At 44.4% G+C, this 20,361-nt stretch overlaps 1 protein-coding gene across 2 annotated transcripts; it reads left to right on the forward strand.

Annotated features, from left to right (window-relative positions):
* The first annotated feature begins 808 nt into the window (after positions 1 to 808).
* On the forward strand, positions 809 to 19,247 carry PNLIPRP3 (pancreatic lipase related protein 3). Of its 2 annotated transcripts, none has more exons than XM_036439174.2 (12): positions 809 to 1,072; positions 5,146 to 5,300; positions 7,877 to 7,996; positions 8,625 to 8,756; positions 10,308 to 10,416; positions 10,550 to 10,669; positions 10,760 to 10,882; positions 11,873 to 11,991; positions 14,667 to 14,799; positions 17,429 to 17,540; positions 17,987 to 18,150; positions 18,433 to 19,247. In XM_036439174.2, exons 1-12 carry the CDS (start codon positions 1,024 to 1,026, stop codon positions 18,456 to 18,458), a joined length of 1,362 nt encoding a protein of 453 aa, XP_036295067.1. In that variant the 5' UTR covers positions 809 to 1,023; the 3' UTR covers positions 18,459 to 19,247. The 2 variants fall into 2 exon arrangements, with proteins under 2 accessions (XP_036295067.1, XP_036295063.1); XM_036439170.2 differs by having other exon boundaries at positions 812 to 1,072; positions 17,987 to 18,154.
* The last annotated feature ends 1,114 nt before the right edge of the window (positions 19,248 to 20,361 follow it).

The following is a 20,361-nucleotide window of genomic DNA, read 5'->3' on the forward strand; positions in this document are numbered from 1 at the left end:
TACTTAAAAATGTTCATGTTTTTATGGTGAGAGTGAAAAAAAATTAAGAAAATACAAGAAAAACCTTTTGTGAACATTTAGAAATTGAGCCACGGATTAAGGATACCTGTGGGTTGAATTTGCTCTTCACTTTAAGTTCACAAAGAAGCTGGAAAGTCAAGTTTACTATATGATGAAGTCCATGTACAACAATGTAAAGGTGTACTTAGTTGTGGGTGCATATAAATTTGGTCTTATAAGCATCAGCATAGTTGAAAAATGACGGTAATAAAATTAGCACTGAATATATTGATAGTACTTACTATATCCTAGGTACTGTTCATAGAATAAGCAATTCAATCGCCTACTTAACCCTATGATCTGAAAACCAGGATTGTCCCCATTTTTTAGGGGAGGAAAGGCCTGGCTAGGCTTACTGGCCCAAAGCCACTGCTCGTAAGTGGCAGAACCAGAATTTGGACCAGGTGTTCGGGCTCTGGAGTAGAGGACAGCAACTGCTGTGACATATGACCCCGCTCATAGGACAGGTAGACTGGCCATGTCCATCATTTAACCCGCCTGTGAACAGGGTCTGTGTGTGAGAAGTATGCCTTTGCACTCAGAAGTGAGTGAGGGGAAATTTGCTCAACATGTACAGCCCTGGTTTGGAACATTTTCACCTTTTAAGTGTTTGTTGTCTAGCATCCGAAAGCCTTAAAATAACTCCCAAGAGTGACTCAGTCTGTGCCTCCCCAAAATATTACTAACGATGAGACAGAAAAACCTCAGGAGTTTTAATTACCGGTCGCACAATGCAAGACACTCCCCACTAATGATTGCTTAACGCGCAGCGAGGCATCTGCTACCGCACATTCGCTGGGCAGGGCATGGCATTTAGGACGCAGTTAGCTCTGCTCTTCTCCCCTGGAACGCAGTGAGTGGTGTCATTTTGAAGAAAACTGAATGAGGTTTTTATAGCCAGGGGATTGTACACGTACAAATCTTCAAGAAGGTTTTTTGTGTGATTTAAAAAAATCAACTTAGATGCTTGGAATTTGGATTGCTGCACTCTTATTCTCTGGCACATCCAAAGGTAAGACTTATAGCTTATAATAAATCCCTTAACAATAGTGAGTGTATTCCCATCCAAAATGTAACTGACATGGACTTTGAAAGATGGGTTCTGTTTGTATGTTGATTTATTTGTCATAAAATTACCTAAGGGAGATGCACCCATTTGGTAATACTGGGTTAATCTGAAGAGCAATTGGGAAGCATCCACTTCCACTGATGTACAAGTTGCTGGGTAGTCTTTACTTGGCTCCCAGATCTGCCATTTATTAGCCTTATGGTCTTGGTCAAGTAAATTATCCATTGAAGTTTCAGTGCCTTCACTTTTAAAATGGATATGTAATAGAAAATGAGAAAATACACATTTTTCCAATTTTAGTACCTGACTCGCAGTAGATGCTCAGTAAATGTTGAATGAATTAATGAATGAATGAAGTGGGTAATGCTGATTGGAACTTTCACATTGATTTTTCTCCATTTGTGTCATGATTTCAAGAAAGAATATTGTTCTGTTGACATTTATTTTTTTCTTCCTTTTTTAAAGAACTCCTCATTTGAGCATATGCTTTTCATTGATGAGAGAGAGAGAGAGAGAGAGAGAGAGAGAGAGAGAGAGAGAGAGAGGAACATTGATGTGAGAAACAAAGATTGATTGGTTGTCTCCTGTATACACCCCAACTGGGGATCAAACTCACAATCTGGGAATGTGTCCTGATGGAATATAAAACCTGTAACCTTTCAGTGCATTGATGATGCTCTAACCAACTGAGCCACCCCGAATAGGACCGTCTGTGGGCATTTCTTATACATTAACTCAGTATTCACCAACTTGTGCCTCTTATACTGTGGACTGCTTATGCAATTACTATGTAGTAATTATTTGTTTTGTCTGCTCTTACCATCCTAGTTCAATATTGTTATATTGGCCATTTAAGTTATTGGTCCAGTTTCAAGTTATTAATTTTATAGCAAACATGTTATTTTTCCCTAAGTGGCTTTAATACCTGTGATGTCAACCAGTCTCCTCCATCCCATCCAGCGTCTTCCAACTTTATTCTCTCTTTGCGGATTTCCTTATCAAAAAAAAGGTGGTGCCCAATAACCCTGGCAAGTTACTAACATAGACAACATGCAACATTTACAACAACCTTCATTTTGAAATCCAAACTCTCTTCCATGGACTGGATAATGTACTTGAGAACTTAGGGGTAAAGCATGGAATGCAAAAAATAAAGACAGCTGAACGTTCTGGGAAAAACAGAAGGTTGTATTAGGAGGGCCAAATTCACATGTGAAATCACTGCCCCCAATCAGAGCTGGACATGTGTGTGTTTCAAGAGAAAAAAAAAAACAGACAGGGTGGCAGGCAGGAGATACATTGAGGAGGAGCCGCCCCATACCAGGGACATATTGAAGGAGGCACAGTTCCACTCCCATCAAGAGAAAACAAAGGCAGCCAGAGAAACCAGGAAAACCAAAAAATGGCACAAGAAAGGCCTGGCCCAGAAATGGACCAAATTAAAACGACACTGGTCTTGAGCAATTCACGGGCAAGAAAGGAGAATTCATTTCAATATTCTCCTTTGAAGGAATGGAATCCAAACAATAGATGTGCGGAGAAGGAAATATGATGATAGCATGAGAGATGGCTCTGGGGAGAAAAATATTTACATTTCTAGTCATGATCTTATAAATTCTGTTTATTGATTTTTGGAGTCAGCCTACAGACAGAACACGGAAGACCTAATTATGATGATAGACAGAGCCTGAATGTTATCAATGTTGATAGCATGAATGCAGAAATGCAGCTGACAGGCTGGGAGGGTGAAAGGGAGACCAGAGGGAGGGGTGGCGCGCTTTCAAATTCACATTGTGAAGGTCGTAAGGAATGCCAGGTACGAATCACAAAATAGAAGATGACTACCTTTACAGCAGAAGCCAAAAGTGAGTGAAAATTGTTCCTGATTGTACAGCAGGAGGAGCGGAGGCCCTGCTTGGCTAGCACAGGCCCTCAGAGGCATTGTCAGTGAGGACCCTGGGGGATGCTGAGGGTCCAGGAGGGAGTGGGAGGGTTCCCTCCTGTTTGCTCCCATTCCTGTCTAAGTTTTTCTTTTCTTTTTTAAATTTGTGTTTATTGACTTCAGAGAGGAAGGGAGAGGGAGTGAGAGATTGAAACATCAATGATGAGAGAGAATCATTGACTGGCCGCCTCACGGATGCCCCCAGTGGGGAAGGAGCCTGCAACTCCAGCATGTGCCCTGACACTAATTGAACCATGACCTCCTGGCTCATGGGTCCAGGCTCAACCACTGAGTCACGGCTCGGCCTGTCTGCATTTTTCATCAATGGCTTTTCACTCCAGCACAGTCATTCCAGTAGCAGGCACTGGTTCCAGTTTACAGTTTTCTGATACTCCCAGAACCAGATTCAGGAAGCCACTCAATGATGTCAGCAATAGTGAGCTAACACCCCTCCTCAGGGGCCCTTTCCCCATCTAGCAGCCCTATCCCCAAGTTTCCACATTTGAGTAACGTATCCTCTTCCATTTCTCCACCAGCTCTGGAGCGGAGAGCTGCTCCCTTCGAGCTACTCACAGGGGCCCCTGTTGTTTCATTTCTCCAAAACCTGATTAATCACCATCCTTATATTTAACTCTCACAGTTAAAGTAACAGGCGTGGATTCGGTCTCTTGCCCTGGTTTGGGCTGGTCCAGGGACTGGGTGGGTTACATCCTTATTTATTATTGCAGCAGGCTAATAGATCATGTGTAACTAATGTTGATCACGTGTATGGATCTGGAGGAACCACAGGGCCTGCATATATTTCAGGTGGTTGGCTCTGGAGACAGGACTGTGGCCGGGGGTGGGCAGGGGATATTGCTTATCTGTACAATTTTTTTTAAATGTACAAAATTGTATTTGATTAAAAATAAGTTTAATTTCCTATTCCTTCCTCTTTACATTTATGTGGCATCTCATTCTTCAGAATGCGAAATCACCTACAGTTTTGAAGTTAAAAGCTGGTGGATTTGAGAGTCAAAGGCTTATTTACTATTTTTTAAATGAGAGAAGAAAGTTCTCAAATTCAAGTCTCCAAACAGCTCTAACCAATACTGATAAATGACCATAAAGTGATTAGATTATACATAATAACAATAAATTGAATAAATGATCAATAGTAACTTGAAAAAGATAGTAATAAAGTATAATCATAATTTAATATATTGAACTCTACCTCCATAAAACAGCATGAAATTAAGTTGTTTGTTTTGAGTATTAAATGAAAACAGAATGTCATAGTGATGGGATAAATTTGAGTGAGTGAATGACAGAAATGATGAGGACCTAGTTTCCCCAAAGCCTCTCACTTTAGGTGAGTAAAGTGAGCTCTGGAAAGAAGAAGCTTGATTGAAGCTAAGTGAAACTTTGCTCCTATTAATGCTCTCAGGAAATGAACAGCAGAGCCCTACTGTGTGCCAGGCATGGTGCTAGGCTCTGGGGACAAAGGGATCCCTTCCAGCAAGAAAAGGCAGGAGCTCAGGGAAGACACAGTATCTTGTTTCATTTTATTTTTTAAATTTTTATTTATTTATTTGAGAGAAAGAGAAACATTGATTTTTGATTTCACTTATTTATGTATTCATTAGTTGCTTGTTTATATGTCCTGACTGGGGATCAAACCTACAACCTTGGCATATTGAGAACTACCCAGCCAGGGCACCGTATTTCATTTTATGTCTTTATATCTCGGGCCCAGTCACAAGGGGTTTCCATGTTATAGTTCGTTTAGTCTTCATAACGAGTCTGTAAGGCTAGTGGTAGTATCTCCATTTTGCAGAGGAGGTAAGTGAGACTCATAAAAGGTTAACTGATTGCCCAAAGCGAGAAAGTTCTGATTCCAGAGTCCATACTTTTTCATTTGCAGCTTTGTGATCTCCATGGTCATGGTCATAAGTGGGGGTGGAGGGGTATTTTTTGAAGAGATGCTCCCTGAGTCAGACTTGTTAACTTGAAGACTAATTTCAATGAACCTTCAGAGTGGGAAACACAGCCCCTCCGGTTCCTCTAGCACTGACACGCCATCTTTCTGTGACAGGAAGCGAGGTCTGCTATGAAAGGCTGGGGTGCTTTAGAGATGGTTTACCATGGACTGGGACTCTATCCAGGCAGTTCGCTGGTTTGCCCTGGTCCCCAGAAAAGATAAACACCCGCTTTCTGCTCTACACCAGGCGCAACCGCATAGTCTACCAGGTAAGCTGGGGCCTGCTTCCCAACAGATTATCTACACTAATAAAAGAGTAAGATGCAAATTGACCATACCTTCACAACACCCACCAGACAATCAGGAGTGAGTATGCAAATTAACCCAACAAAGATGATGGGATAATTTGCAAATGCAGGCACCGAGCAGATGGGGGCAGGTGTTTTGCACCGCCCCAGCTGCTCCGGGCCTCTGGGCAGCATGGGAAGGCAGAAAGGTGGCTCCAGGCCAGAGTGAAAAGGTGGCTCCAGCAGGAGCAAAGGCAGTGCCAGCAGCCAGGGGAAGCAAGGCCCATTCTTGCACAAATCTTCATGCACCGGGCCTCTTTTGTCCTAAAACAAAAGGCAGATGCTGTAACCCATTCTGGCAGAAACTATTGGTTTCTTTTTTATTGAATTTATTGGGGTTACATTGGTTAAAAAAAGTTTATGGGTTTATGCATCCTGTGTCCATAGCAGCATTATTTACAAGAGCCAAGATATTGAGAGTCTATCTTTCTGCAAGAATTCGATGACTCACTTCCCCCAGGAATCCATGGCTCTGTAGCCTGGAGTGGCTCACGCAGACGTAAGGGTGATGCACATTTTGCGGGAGTATGCTAGTTTCTGTGCCTGCAGCCATTGTCAGGGTTGGAACACACCTAAGCGGTGACTGTTTTTGATGTGCTGGGAATGAGATGACCTGCAAAGTAGTCAGCAGTTGTAGAATGGGTTGATCACCTATCTACTAGGCTCCATGACTCCCCAAGGATAAGAAAGATGAGAAAAGGCCCGAGCACCCAGCTCAGCATGGGGACTTGTGGCATCAGAATCCCAGGTGCCTTCTTTTGATCCCATGATGTTTGGCATTTCCCATTTTCTAGGTTAGTATGTCCTTTTATAGGGCTGTGCCTTTTCTACTTTATTAAATTCCTCAGTGGCTCCTTGTGACAACAGAGCATGCTCAGATCCCACAATATTTTTGTCTGATTGCCACTGGGAGACTTGCTTGGGATCCCCCTTTCTTCAAACTATTCTCTTGACGGGGAAAACCTAAACGAATCTTTTCTACCAAATTCCTCCCCAAAGTGGGTTTTTGGAGTGTAGAAACAGGAGAATAGTAGGTGTTGAGGGGACTCCAGCTGGCATTGGAATGAGCATCTGGATTCTTTTAGATGCATAGATGGACAGGTGTTTTTCCCCCTGGGTTCCAGTACTTAGCAGATAAGTGCTCCCACAAAGCCTGAGTACAATTATTTTATTTCCTGCCTCAGCAAGTTCCACATCTGGTCTGGGCCCTGTCAGGGGAGAACACTGTGTTCAGATCATAACTGAGAAGCCAATGGTGAAGCTCACAACTCAGAGAAAGACCACGTGGGTCTGACCCTCGTGCAGGACTCATTGGCTCCAGTACTTCTGGGCAAGTGACTTGACCTCTGTCATTATGCCCCTTCCTGATCCATAAAATTTTTACCCCCCTCACTGTGCCAGGAACGTTAAATGGGATACTCTGTGAAGCCCTGAGAACAGCTCCTGCCACACGGACAGATCCGAGTGTTAGCTCTATTGAAATTATTATGTAAACCAACTGCAGATTCGTTAGCCAGTGAGTTGTGTGGTCACTATTCACTCAGGCAACTCATCGCGGCTCTGTGTTTAAATTTCATAAGTATCTACACGTGTGGCTTTCCAGTCGTAGGATTCAATACTGTCAGACTTGCTATTTGCTGATAATTCAGTTTTGTCTTAATAGAATTGCTTGTACTTGTGTGTATTAATCCTCTTAATCACAAAATCACTTAAACTCATCATATTCTAAAATCATTGAGTTTGGTTATAAAACCAATGCAACAAAATGTAAGAAATACAAAATAATACTTAATGTAATCACATACAATTATCTTCCATGTGGTGTTGTCTTTTACGTGGTGAGATTCTAACTTCTATCCCTCACTCAGAAAGTGGGGTGGACAGTCTATGTTGCCACCAGTAGCATGCTTCTAAGTCTCAAATAAGACAATTCCGTGAATTACATTGACAGCCAGTGAGAAGTGCTATACCAAAGGAAGGCTTGCTGAAACTCTGATGGAATCTGGCTCAACCTTGTCTTACAAACATTGCTTTAAACCCAATCATGTTTATTTCCTTTCCTCGTGATTACATTTACATATTACATTTCATCATGCATGAATAATTTCTTGGTACTTTCCCAATATGTATCAGTAACTATGTCTTTGGTAAAGGTGTATTAAAGAAGGTTAATAAGAATTAAATTTAGCCCAGCTGGTGTTGCTCTGTTGTTGGAGGTCACAGTTCAATCCTGGTCAGGTCAGGTCAAGGCACATACCAGGGTTGTGGGCTCCATCCCCAACGGGGAGCATGCAGGAGGCAGCCAGTCAATGATATGCTTTCATCGTTGATGTTTCTATCTTTCTCCCCCTCTCCCTTCCTCTCTGAAATTAATTAAAAAAAAATATTTTTTTAAAAAAAAATTAATTGTAGTGGAAGGCTTTTGAGCAGATTTAGAATCTAAATATTAAATAAAATGGAAAAATTGTTTCATCTTAATCTCTCTTCACCGGAAACAGGAGATCAGTGCGGTTAACCATCGAACTATCCACGCTTCGCACTTCAGAACAGACAGGATGACCCGCATCAACATCCCTGGGTGGAAGTCAGACGGAAAATGGCAGCAGGCCATGTGCAATGTATGTCGGGAACACGCTGTTCTTTAGCGGGAACGCTTACAGCGAAGGCAAATGAACCTTGTGTGGCATTAATGCATATGCATGGACCCCTCCATTCCTCACTCACGCCAAGGCCTGACATGCCTTATCCATTTACCATTTTTTCTCACTTATCATGAACTGCAATAGATTACAATGGGGGCCTGTTTTAAAAATGATTCTCATTGGTAAATTCTCATCTTTTGAAAATAAGCAATTGGCATGATCCATTTCTTATTTAATGAAGAGAAAAATTTTCTAAGTTCACTTCCAGAGATTAATTTCCCCCTCTTAATGGTATACTCAAGATGAATACACTGCTAGCATAGCACGCGATGAATTATTTATAAGTGATGGAGTGTGTCTGCACTAGGCTGCCTGAATTCATATCCTGGTTCTACCTACCGCCTCTGTGATCATGGGCGAGTCACTTAGCCTACCCGTACCTCAGTTTCCTTATCTGTAAGTGAGGATTAAATCAGTTTATATACATAAAAGGGTTAGGACAGTATCTAGCATGCAGTAGGCCCTGCTAGTGTTATTGCTTATCATGGAATCCATTGGTTTCCTTTCATTCTCATGCCTTTAATACTCACACTCATTGTCCCAGGTGTTGCTAAAAGCAGAAGATGTGAACTGCATTAACGTAGACTGGATTAACGGATCGCTGGAGTACATCCCCGCCGTCAACAACCTTCGTGTCGCCGGAGCTGAGGTTGCTTATTTCATCGATGTTCTCATGGTGAGAAGAGTTATTCTTGTGAAAGTATATTTGATGGCTTTTGCATCGCCAAGAATTTGTGGCACTTTTCCGTTCTTTTCATTCACTTGCACAAGTACTGAGCGTGTGAGACGGCAGGCCCTCCTGCGTGGTGCCAGGACAGGAGCTACTCCTGGGGAAAGCGCCCGTGGTTACACAAAGCGCCACGCGGTGGCAGTGTTCCTTCACAGGCTCCTCACCAAGGGTTTCCCGACCTTCCCCTCGCTCAAGGTCACTACCCAGATCTGCCTGGAGGACCGTCTTTGTTAGTTTTCATCGCAAATGCAAACCCATCCTTAATGATTAGGAACCGTTGCCATCTTCTGCATTCTGTCTGTTTCGAACGTGGAGTGTATTTTCCTACAGAAATAGGTCCTACGCAGTGAATTAGACCCGGAGGCCAGTCCAACCATAATTCTCTAACCTATACGTTTTCTAAAAGAATAAAATAGGCGTTGCTCTTTATAAGGAATACACCCAGAGACACTTACAAATGTCCAAGTGCTCTCTCACTATGGAAAGTGAGACATGTGGAGAAGTAAGATCTAAAGATGTGTGACCCTTTCGGATTCAACACATGTTTCCTTTGCACTTGCTGTGAGCGGGCGCTGTTCTGGGCACTGCAGGTTCCCAGTGGGCGGGACAGTGTCTGCTCACAGGGTGCAGGGGCGGTGGGGGGGGGGGGGGGGGTTGCTGTGAGGAAATGCAGGGCAGTGGGAGGAAGAGGGCTGTGACCGGCAGCTAACTCAGGTGGGCGGTGGGGAAGGTGATATGGGAACACTGAGCACACATAGGAAACAGCAGAATCGGGAGCCAATTCTCACCTCTGCCCCCACATGTCTCCCTCTTCCCCCCCCCACATCTCCCTCTGCCCCCACATTTCTCCCTCTGTCCCTCCCCCCCCCCCATCTCCCTTCGTCCCTATAAGTCTCTCTCTGCCCCCACTCTGTCAGGGGAGAGTAGATGTTAAGGAAGCACTGAGAGTGGGTCTTTCTCTACAAAAAATAAAATCAGACTAATCTCCTTGTCAGAGAAAAGCTGGCCCTAAGTTTTTGGAAACATTCTCACTGATCCTGGTGTCTGAGCTGTGGACTCTCTAGGTCCCACGTCATCCCGGACATTGGACAGAGTTGCCTTAAACTGGAGGAAACCGCCAGGGCACGGCGGACATGGGTGGTGGACAGCAGCGCGGGCAGGGGCTGCCTTTGACCGTGGTGGGCCCTGCGGGAAGGGTTGGGCCTCGGGAGGGATGGCCTGGGCCGGAAGCACAGAGGTCGCCCCTGGGCAGTCTCCTGGACCCACGGGCTGCCCCGCCACAGGGCGGGGGCCCTGCCCAGGCTCCCTCCAGGCCTGCCTGGCGCGCTCTCCTCCAGCAGATGAGCACAGAGGGGGCTGTGGGTGTCGCTGTCCCCTGGCCAGACCCCATCCTGCAGGTGATGGGAGGGGGCGGTGTGCCAGCCCCTTCCCCACGTTAAGCATTCCACCTGCTCTTCTCCAAATGTCTGTCCTGTTTCCCTTCTTCAAACCCGTCAGAAACAGTTTGGATACCCCCCTTCCAAAGTGCACTTGATCGGCCACAGCCTGGGAGCCCACCTGGCCGGGGAGGCGGGCGCCCGGACGCCAGGCCTCGGGCGGATCACCGGTAAGCCTGCCCGCCCCTCGCTGGGCCCTGCCTGCGTTTCATTTTATCTTTATGCTCAGAATCGAGTATCTGAACTCCAGGTGGGGTCCCGTGGAACGGGACTCCGTGTAATAGCCTCCGAGCCGCTCCCTAGGGCTGGACCCCGCCGGGCCGTGTTTCCACGACACCCCCAACGAGGTCAGGCTGGACCCCTCCGATGCCGGCTTCGTGGACGTCATTCACACCAACGCCGCCCGCTTCCTCCTGCAGCTCGGTAAGGAAGTCTTCAACACGGGCAGAGGCTGCGCCGAAGCCGAGAGGGGAATGCGAGAGGCATTCCCCCTCCTTCCAATGTCTGTTTCAGGGGCCGGCACCGTCAACGCCTGTGGGCACCTGGACTTCTACCCAAACGGAGGGAAGCATATGCCAGGGTGTGAAGACTTAATCACGCCGCTATTAAAGTTTGATTTCAATGTTTATAAGGAAGGTAAGTACTTTGTGAAATGTGAAGGCTGCTGTTACACATTCACTCAGCTCCCTTTCCTAGAACAGGATCCACATCCTTTTGTATATAATAAACAATATAATATATATAATATAATATATATGACATATATTATATTATACATTATATAATATAATGTATAATATGACCTATTATATTATATATTATATTATATTTATTATGTTATAATTATATATTTTAGCCACACTAGCCAGTTTGGCTCAGTGGATAGTGTCATTTGTCTGCAGACTGAAGGGTCTTGGATTTGAGTCTGGTCAAGGCACATACCTCGGTTGCAGGCTCCTGGCCCTGGTTGAGGGCATACAGGAGGCAGCCAATCGACGTATCTTTCTCACATTGCTGTTTGTCTCTGTCTCTCCCTCTCCCTTCCACTTTCTTTAAATAATAAGTGGAAAAGGTAAAAAAAAATAATAATAATAAATAAATTATATATATATATATATATATATACACACACACACACACACACACACACACACACACACACCTTGAAGCTGCGCTGAAGGTGGGCAGTGGGTTCACAGTGCTGGCTGTGCTACATTTGAATAGGAGGGAGTTCGGTCCTTCCTGCAGACAGGGAGTCAGAATCACTTGGTCCAAGGAGATGCCGTGGGCACAGGGATGCTCAAGGCTCTAAGTGCTTACGTCAGAGATCCGGGAAGCCAGGAGGACATTAGTGTCAGAGCCCCGAGTCATCTGCACTTGCATTTGTGTGTCTACCCTGCTTGAATGCCCCTTTAGGTTCCCACAAAGACTTCTCTGGCACAGAGAAAATGCTCGGTAATATTGATCCACGTTGAGTAGCATCCAAGCACACACACCTGGTCTTAGCTGTGTAAACCTGAGTCAAGAAACTGTCATTTAAAGTTGCCTTTCTAAGAAATGGGTCCTAATCTTGGTTACCCGTTAATCCGTTCATTGCTCTCAGTCCAGTGGAAATTGTTTTCGCAGAAGTGGCTTCCTTCTTTGATTGCAACCATGCCCGGAGCCATCGATTTTATGCAGAAAGCGTTCTCAATCCACACGCCTTTATTGCTTACCCTTGCAGGTCCTACGAGTCTTTCAAAGCGGTAAGTAAAGCATTTTGCAGTGCAATTTAATTAGCAAGTCATTTGTCCAAGCATGATCAGCCAACTAAAAAGTAGGGCTTTGAGTGTGTGGTTTAAAAAAAAAAAAAATGCACCTGCCACTTTGGGAAAGAGTAGATTCTCTCTGTGCTGAATACTGAACAGCAGCGGAGGTTGCTGAAGGGCTTAAGTGAGTAAGCCAGCTATTTGAATTCTGGTTGTTTCAGCTCTTTTGGACGTTATATCCAATTTTGCTCTTTGGGGGCCATTTGTTATGCAGTAGTTAGATGCTAGGATAGGTTCGGGGCAAACATTTTTCTATGTATGTGTTTTAAATGTCATCTTCAGAGATGCCCCAAGAAAGTGGTACCAATCAACAGTTACAACTAAAAGTGTTCCTATTCACGTGGAACATTGAAATTATTTTATTAAAATTTAATTATTTATACTGAGCAGAACTGTGGCATAGACAGCTCACAGAAATTCCACACAGATCAATACGTGACAAAACAGCAAATCAGATTTGACTTGAGTCCCGAGGCAGGCAGTGCTGGGTGGATCTGAGCGGAGGTACTTTTCACTGGGTTGTCGCTATGGAAAGGAAAAAGAAAATCTGTTTTGTAGCGGGAAGTGGAAAAAGCTTCCCTCTTGTGTTTGGAGACCACTGTTTGGTCAGGCAGAGAACCATCGCAGGGGTTCCACCTGAAGTTCACTGTAACTAATAGCACTTTATGATTAAGTGCAAGGTTGGGGAGGAATAAGACTTGTTTTGTTATAGAGCAGGGGGAGTGGATTCCTTAACCAGTCCCTTCCTCTGAATGTGCCCGGGTAAACTTCCCTTATCAAAAAGCTGGACAGCAGAACACTGACATTCTCCCACAGCTTCCTTTTCCTCCACCTCCCCTTCCACCAGCCCAGGGCTGCTCTGAGAGGCTGCGGGGTCCCGCATTTACCAGAGGGGTGGCCTTCAGACTCACGGCATATTCAGAGAAAATGAGGTTCAATCTGCCCCGTTGGAGAACCTTAGACTCCTGTGCCTCAGGATGCAAGTATGGTTGCAAACTTAGAGAACATGGAGTCAATGTCCTTGCCATGTTTTATTGAATTTTAACCCAATCAGTCATAAAAATACAGTGAAATGAAATGAAATGAAATGAAATGAAATGAAATGAAATGAAATGAAGAGGGGCTTCAGCATCAGGCTGCCCCATTCATATTCTTGTTTCATCACTACCGGATGTGCAACATGGGACAAATGGTTTCACTTCCGTGCAGATTTCGGTTTCCTCGTCTGTATAAACGGAGACTGAAAGCATCACAGTTACCAAGGGACTGTGTGAGGATTAGTTGAGTTGGAAGCACAGAAAGTGCCTAGAACAGTGCTTGGCACATGGTCAGCACTCAGGAAATGGGGGTCATTGTTATTTTTGTTAGAACTTTCCTTTATAGAAAATGATGTTTTAATGGGGTGGTTTACTGCGTCCTAGCCCAAATGTCCATAGTTTATAAATCTGAAACTTCAAAACCTAAAATAGAAAACACTCAACCCTCCTGCCCAAGAATTTTTAAAGTTTACATCTTGTTAGTTTTGCTTTAGATTTTTAAATTTTTATTTTAGAAAGAGTGGGGAAAGAAGAGAGAGTGAGAAAGAAACATCAATTTGATTCCTATATGTATCCTGTCCAGAGATGGAACAGGCAAACTTGGTATACTGGGACGACAATCTAACCAACTGAGCTACCCAGCCAGGGCCTTTGCTTAGATTTTACACAGATAAAATTAAAGAATTGAAGTAGCTTATAGTTCCCTCGCTACCTCCACTAAAGGAGAATTGGAAGTGAATCAGCTATATATAGAATATATATATATATATGTGTGTGTGTGTGTGTGTGTGTGTGTGTGTGTATATAGAGAGAGAGCATCACACTCTAAAGTACCTTTCTGGGTTTGCTTTATGTTGTTGTTGTTAAACTTTATAAATTTGAAACCTACATTGACATCTGCAGGAACCAGCCACAATTTATTTATTCATCCCCCCATTGATGTGTGTGTGGGTGGTTCTTAATGTTATTAAAAGCAATTCGGCAATAAACACCTGTGCATGGTTCCTGCTGGACTTGGGTGGAAGTTGCTTGATGGTGGATAAAAGAAGTGAGATTGTCAAAGGGTTTGCACATGTCCATCTCTGCTAGACCTCTCCCAGCCGCTGTCCGCAATGGCTGTGAATTTATCTTCTCATCAGAAGCAAATGAGAACCCCACTCACTGCCCGCACTGGCCCTTGGGTCGCCAGTTGTTTTCGTTTTGGCAGATCTGCCCCAAATGAACGCACACGTTGTTTAAATTAGCACATCCCCGACAGCCAGTAAGATGGAGTGTCTTCTTACAAGTTATTGGCTAAGTTTCCTCTCCTGTGGATTTCCTATTCCCATTCTTTACCCTTTTTTTTTTTTATTTCTCCGAAAGGCCATTTTTCTTTTTCTGTTCATTGATTTGGTCTTGTTTTGTTTTGTTATTGAAAACGGGCAGGGTGGCCTGTTAGTCAATTGAGCCATTTTTAAATGCATATTCCTTATTTGAATTCTGAAGGTTTATTATTGTTTAATAATACATCATGAACGTATCGGAGGACAACATTTCTGATTAGATTTCTGATTACCTCTTGTTTTCTGTCACCAGGGAAGCTGCTTCCATTGTCCCAAAGAAGGCTGCCCAACGATGGGTCATTTTGCTGACAAATTTCACCTCAAAAATAAGAAGCCTACGAGACCCTATTATTTCTTAAACACTGGGGCTCTTGCCCCATTTGCTCGTAAGTATCCCAGCTACGTCTTATTGTAATGCTTTCAGGTTCTTAGCTTTCCAGTTCTGACCGTTTGTACTGAAGGTCGACTAAACAAGTGGTCACTGGGTCAGACTGTGAGGATGCCGTGAGCAACAATGGTGTGAGGTTAGGCTAATGGGAAAGGTGTGCAAAAACTACAGAAACCTCAGATTCAGTGAAACTTGTGTGAGGAGGACTGGGGAGGGAGCTTCCATAGCCAGGGGAGGGAGCTTCTAAGGGAAAGAATCTCTAACCCGAGTCCTCAGAGTGGTGGCAAGAGAAGGAACTGCCTGGAGGTCCCAGGGCAGCACTGAAGGACCCTGTGAGGGTGACAGAGGCCGGGAGGAGAGTCATGTGAGAGGAGGCTGAGAACGCATGGATCAAAGAATGGAACTGTGCACTACAAGGGGCTTGAGGCTCTGTCTTTGGGCTTATGGAAAGCCCTGAAGGGTATTATGATGATCAGATTTGCTTATTTTAGAAAAATCAGTCTAAGGAGTAGCTTCCAGGAGCAGCAGGAACAAGGGGAGGCAGGGCGACCTGTTAGGACTGGGTTGAGTGAACTAACTGCATTGTGCTCATCAGCCCATGATATCTGTAGTCTATCAAATCATCTGCTTATGTGCTTTAAATCCCAGTGTTATCTGTAAGTTTTATCCCAACAAAGCTGGGGGCAAGGGATGGAGAAAAAGGACAGTTGTTGCAGGAATCCAGGCAGAAGCGCAGAGAGATGCGGAGAGAATACGGAGATGGTTAGGAGGTGGCAGCAAGAAGGAGCCTGCAGAGGGGATTTGAGGGGGGGCAGGAAATGAGAGTCTTGGTGATGCTGGCTAAGTGGGCGATGTGCCGTTGTCTGCACATTTTAGCACAAGAAAAGAGGCATGCTCTCACTTATCTGTGGAACCAAAAATGAACTGACCAACACAATAAGAGCCGAAGCAGGGAGGCATGGAACAGACTGGCATACCTCAATGTAGGGTTGGGGGGTGAGAAGAGAGAAACCAAAGAACTCATATACTTACATGCATAGCCCATGGACATGGGCAATAGGGCGGTGAAGACGGGAGATATCTGTAATACTGTCAACAATAAAAAATATATTTAGAAACGAAAAACAAATAAGTAAGAGAAGACTAAAGAAAAGAAAAGAGGCCGGTTTGCAGGGCGTTGACAGGCTCAGTGGTAGCACGTGGGCTTGGAGAAGGACTCGCCCACCAGGCGGTGAGAGAGTGGGGTCAGCCCCTAGAGATGGCTGTGGGCTGGAGGCAGAGCCTTCAGCCGCTCAAGGGTACCCGGTAGTCAGAGCTGGGAAAGTCAGTGATGATATCCTCCCAACAAAGAGTCCCAGATTGAAAAGAAAGGGAGCCGAGTCCGAGGCCTCGCCAAGGAGACTGAGGAATGGACAGAGGGGGAAGGAGAGTCGGTGGGGCAGTAGCTAGAGGAGCCCAGAGAAGAAGGGCGGGGAGGAAGGTGGCATGGAGTTTGTTCCCTGCACCACTGATGCTGAAAGGTCAAAGGGCACTGCAAAGGGCCCGTGGGATGAAGCACCCAAGGGTCCCTGGTGAGCCCGGGGGCAGTGGTGTGTTTGGAGAAGTGTCTGTGGGAGCCAAATTGCTTGCTGTGGGATGGGCTGGGGTGGGAAAGAGAACTCTTGGCCAACGATTCACTCATGAATTGAAAAATTTTTAAGAGTCTAGAAGCATTTCTCCCCCTTTCAGATGCTTTTCAAACAATTTTATGAAGGATTGCATCTTTTCAACATGTGATTAAGCATAAGCATGTAGTGATTACAGAATTCAGAATGAAAATCTGTTTAGCTCTATGGTTTTTAAAGTTACACTTGCCCATTTGCATGGGATTTATCCTCCCAGCAGGTTGGTGCTGGCCCAGACCTGAACCCGCCGGGCATTCCTGGTTCATGTCACACAGGAGAGAGGCTGCAGTTCATTCTGCCTCTAAAGCAGCCATAACAGCACACATCTTGCCTGATGGAGTTTCTAGATTTTTTTCCAGATTCCTTGTCAAACTGCGGCATGTAAAAACCTGGCTATGGAGCATAATGTGTGCCCAGAAAAGGAAGGGAATGGACAGAAGAGGACACCCAACATCCATTCTGAAACCTCATAAAAGAGCCTGGAACACTGAAGATTGTTTTTCTAAAAGATCATTAAACTATTTACTTGTGAGAAATTGAAATGGGAGCATTTATATCTATTTTTAAGTATATTTTTATTGATTTCATAGAGGAAGGGGGAGAGAGAGAGAGAGATAGAAACATCAGTGATAAGAGAGAATCATTGATCAGCTGCCTCCTACATGCCCCACACTAGGTTATTGAACCCACAACCTAGGCATGTGCCCTTGACCAAGAATCAAACTGACCTCTTGGTTCATAGGTCAATGCTCAACACCACTCTGGCTAGGATGTGTGTATTTTTAAATGACATTTTTCACAAAATTCACTCAACAATCTAAAGTTGTATTCTTTTCCATGAACATGAGCAGCCTTGTACCACTTTAACCCTGAACATGACAAAGTTTCGTTTACATTAAAAAGCCAGGATATCATGCTTTTTGCATAGTTTTAACCCTTCATTCTCTCTCTCACTCTTTCAAGGTTGGAGGCACAAGTTGTCTGTCACACTCGATGGAAACAATGTCACTCAGGGAAGCATCTTTCTCCGTGTCGGTGGGACAACTGGGAAGTCGGAGGAGTTTGGGGTGGCCAGGTAGGCAGAACCGAGGCAGGCAGGAATGGTGCTGGGCCCTGGTTTCACTGGCTGGGTGAGCAGCTCTGGGTTGCCTTTTCCTTATAATCCCACCAGCTGCCATGCTATATGTGACTTGCCTTTTTGCTTTGTGTTTTCCAGATATAAACTAAAAATAATAGCATGTATCTCTCCACAGCTTAAACTTCCAGCAGACAGTGTTAGGAAGTGAGAATGCAGACATAGATAATAAGGTGTGTGGGGAAAAGCGGTCAGCAAGAGAGAACGTTATTCTGCTACCCAGTCCCTTTAATACCATACAAACTCGGCCTTTGTTTTCACTTGCGAAAATTTCAAATGGCTTATGAAATGCAATGTTCTCTCCCATGGTACACAGGGCGGACACCTTTCACTTCAACATTGTGAATTCCCAGTGCAAGGTAATGAGTCTGATTTCTCTCTGGCAGTGGAACACTTCAGCCGGGCGTGACCTATACAAAATTAATTGATGCAGAAGTTAATGTTGGCAACATCACAAGTATTGAGTTCATCTGGAAGGCACATTCGTTCTGGCGTTCTCGGAATAAGCTGGGAGCAGGCATGGTGGTAGATGTATCTGGGAAATATGGACGTGAGTGAGTATTGCTTTTCCCTCTGCATTTTCAAACGTCTTTTAATTTTCGTGAGTGGGACTTACAACCCACGTCTAATTTGAAACTTGCAACTAGTATAAAAATGTGTACATCTTAAAAGTTTGCAATTAAAATAAAGAAACGTTATTTGAGACATTAATGCTATATTTAAAAAATGTTTACAAAATGATACTTATTCATTCAGAGATCTACCAATGTCTTTTTCCCTTGGATTCCTACTATTAATACCTTTTCTTTTTTTTTCTCTTTCAATTTCTCAGATCTACCTTCTGTAGCCAGGACATGAAGGGACCTAATGTTGTCCAAATCCTGAAGCCATGCTAATCTGAGATACATGTACAGTCTTGATGGACTTATTTAATGGGAGCATGAAATATCATCTCCTTTTGGTTGGGAACCAGACTCAACGTGGCCTTTGTAAATGAGATAGAAAAGTACAGTTGTTTTTTTCTGTATAGAATGTTTTTCTCATTGGTAAACTTTTACATGTGCCTTAAAAATAGATTGAATTCTAGGACAGCGTATAGGACCGTGACCTATAGGAATCGGGAAATCGATGACAAAAGAGAGCTGGCCTGGAACTTGCCCGGGTGAGAGGAGGTGACAGGGCAGTATGGTGAAGATGAGACTCTCCAGCTGAGTGAAGTGTATTTTGAGTATTTCCAGGAAGAATGATCATTGTTCTAAAATGATTTAAATACTATTTATTATGTTGTTCAACCTCGCTAAGACAAATTGTGGCTAGAGTTCATGATACATAGATTATAACCCTGTGGGTTGGTATGTCTACTATGAATAATGAAAACGAATGGGAGTGCGTTAGTATTTCCAAGGTTTTCCTTGGCCTTCGGGGTAAGTGTGAGATCAGAGAGATTTTGGAGCTTAACTATGGTGTGTGCCTCAGTTAGCCATGGACCCTGGGGATCGGCAGCCCCTTCTAGAGCCCACCCTCCTGACACTCCCTTGGCCTTGAAGGATGATGCAAATTATTTAGCCTGAAGGCAGAATTTCATTTGTAAAGCACTTGACTAACCCTTTGTGTTTGCAATAACAAGATTATCCTATTTAAATGTCAGTTGTTTTTGTTGTTGTTTTTTCTCTTATTTTGCCTCAATTTCTTCTGATTCACTTGTCCTTCTCTGGTGAAATGAAAGATGAATGTTTTTATCACTCTGCTTTCTATCACTGGGTTCAGTGTCCAGCTCACAGCACTGAGCTGTAAATATTGTTGAAAAGAAACGATGGCAGATACTCTGCAGAGAGTTTCTTGGTTCTGCTTGGTGCCTCACCGCCCACTGAGCCTTAAGAAGAGACCCACGGGTGGACACAAACTTGACCTCTGGCAAAAAGCAGAGAACAAAGTGGGTGCAAGTGGGAGATAGAAGATTGACTGGTTGAAGGAGGAAAGGAGATGGCATGTCAGGCTGAGGCCTAGGCCAGCCCAGGAGCAGGGTGGCTGTGAGCACTGTCCCTCAGTGGGGTCCCAGCCCTACCGTGTTGTGGCAAGTTGGCCATGGAGTTAGGTCTAAGAGGGGACACAGGAATCTTAGTGTGAGAGCAGTTGTCCTGAGGTTGCACTGCTCTCTATGTTGCCCGGCTCCCTTTGGAAGGGCTCACCAGCCCAGAAGAAAGTTATCAGGGGTTTGTGCTCTGGGGGTGGCTGAAGGAAAGGGGCAAGAGGCATCGAGCTCTGTACCATGCCTAGAGCTGGCGGAGGCAGATCATACCTGCTCCGGTCAGCTCAGGAAAATCCAGGTTCCCGGTAGAACTATGTGGCAGGTCCCCCGGCCCCTCAGAAGAGAGTAAAAATGGAAATGACTCCACAGAAGAAAGCCCTTGGGTTCTGTTGGCTCTGGAACTCTCCAGAACAAGCAGCGAGCCTCGGGAACAGAAAGAACATTTATGCCGAGTTATTTCCCAGCCTTTTAAAACCTAAGCTGTGTTAGATAAACATAAAGATCTCACGTCCCTCCTGGGGTTTGACTCCCCCATGTGGGGGGGGAAAATCAATCTGTTTTATATACCCTTTGGCTCAAAAGATTTTGTAAACCTTTACTTTCTGTAGATTATTGTAATAAAAATGATAGGTGTGCTTGTGTTTAGTTTGTTTCCCAAATACATACTGATGTTGTACTACCAGATGGGCTTTTTAAACATCTTACACATGCTTTTCTATGAGTTCTGCCCAA

This window comes from Pipistrellus kuhlii, unplaced genomic scaffold (assembly GCF_014108245.1).
Source record: "Pipistrellus kuhlii isolate mPipKuh1 unplaced genomic scaffold, mPipKuh1.p scaffold_m20_p_15, whole genome shotgun sequence".
NCBI lineage: Eukaryota > Metazoa > Chordata > Mammalia > Chiroptera > Vespertilionidae > Pipistrellus > Pipistrellus kuhlii.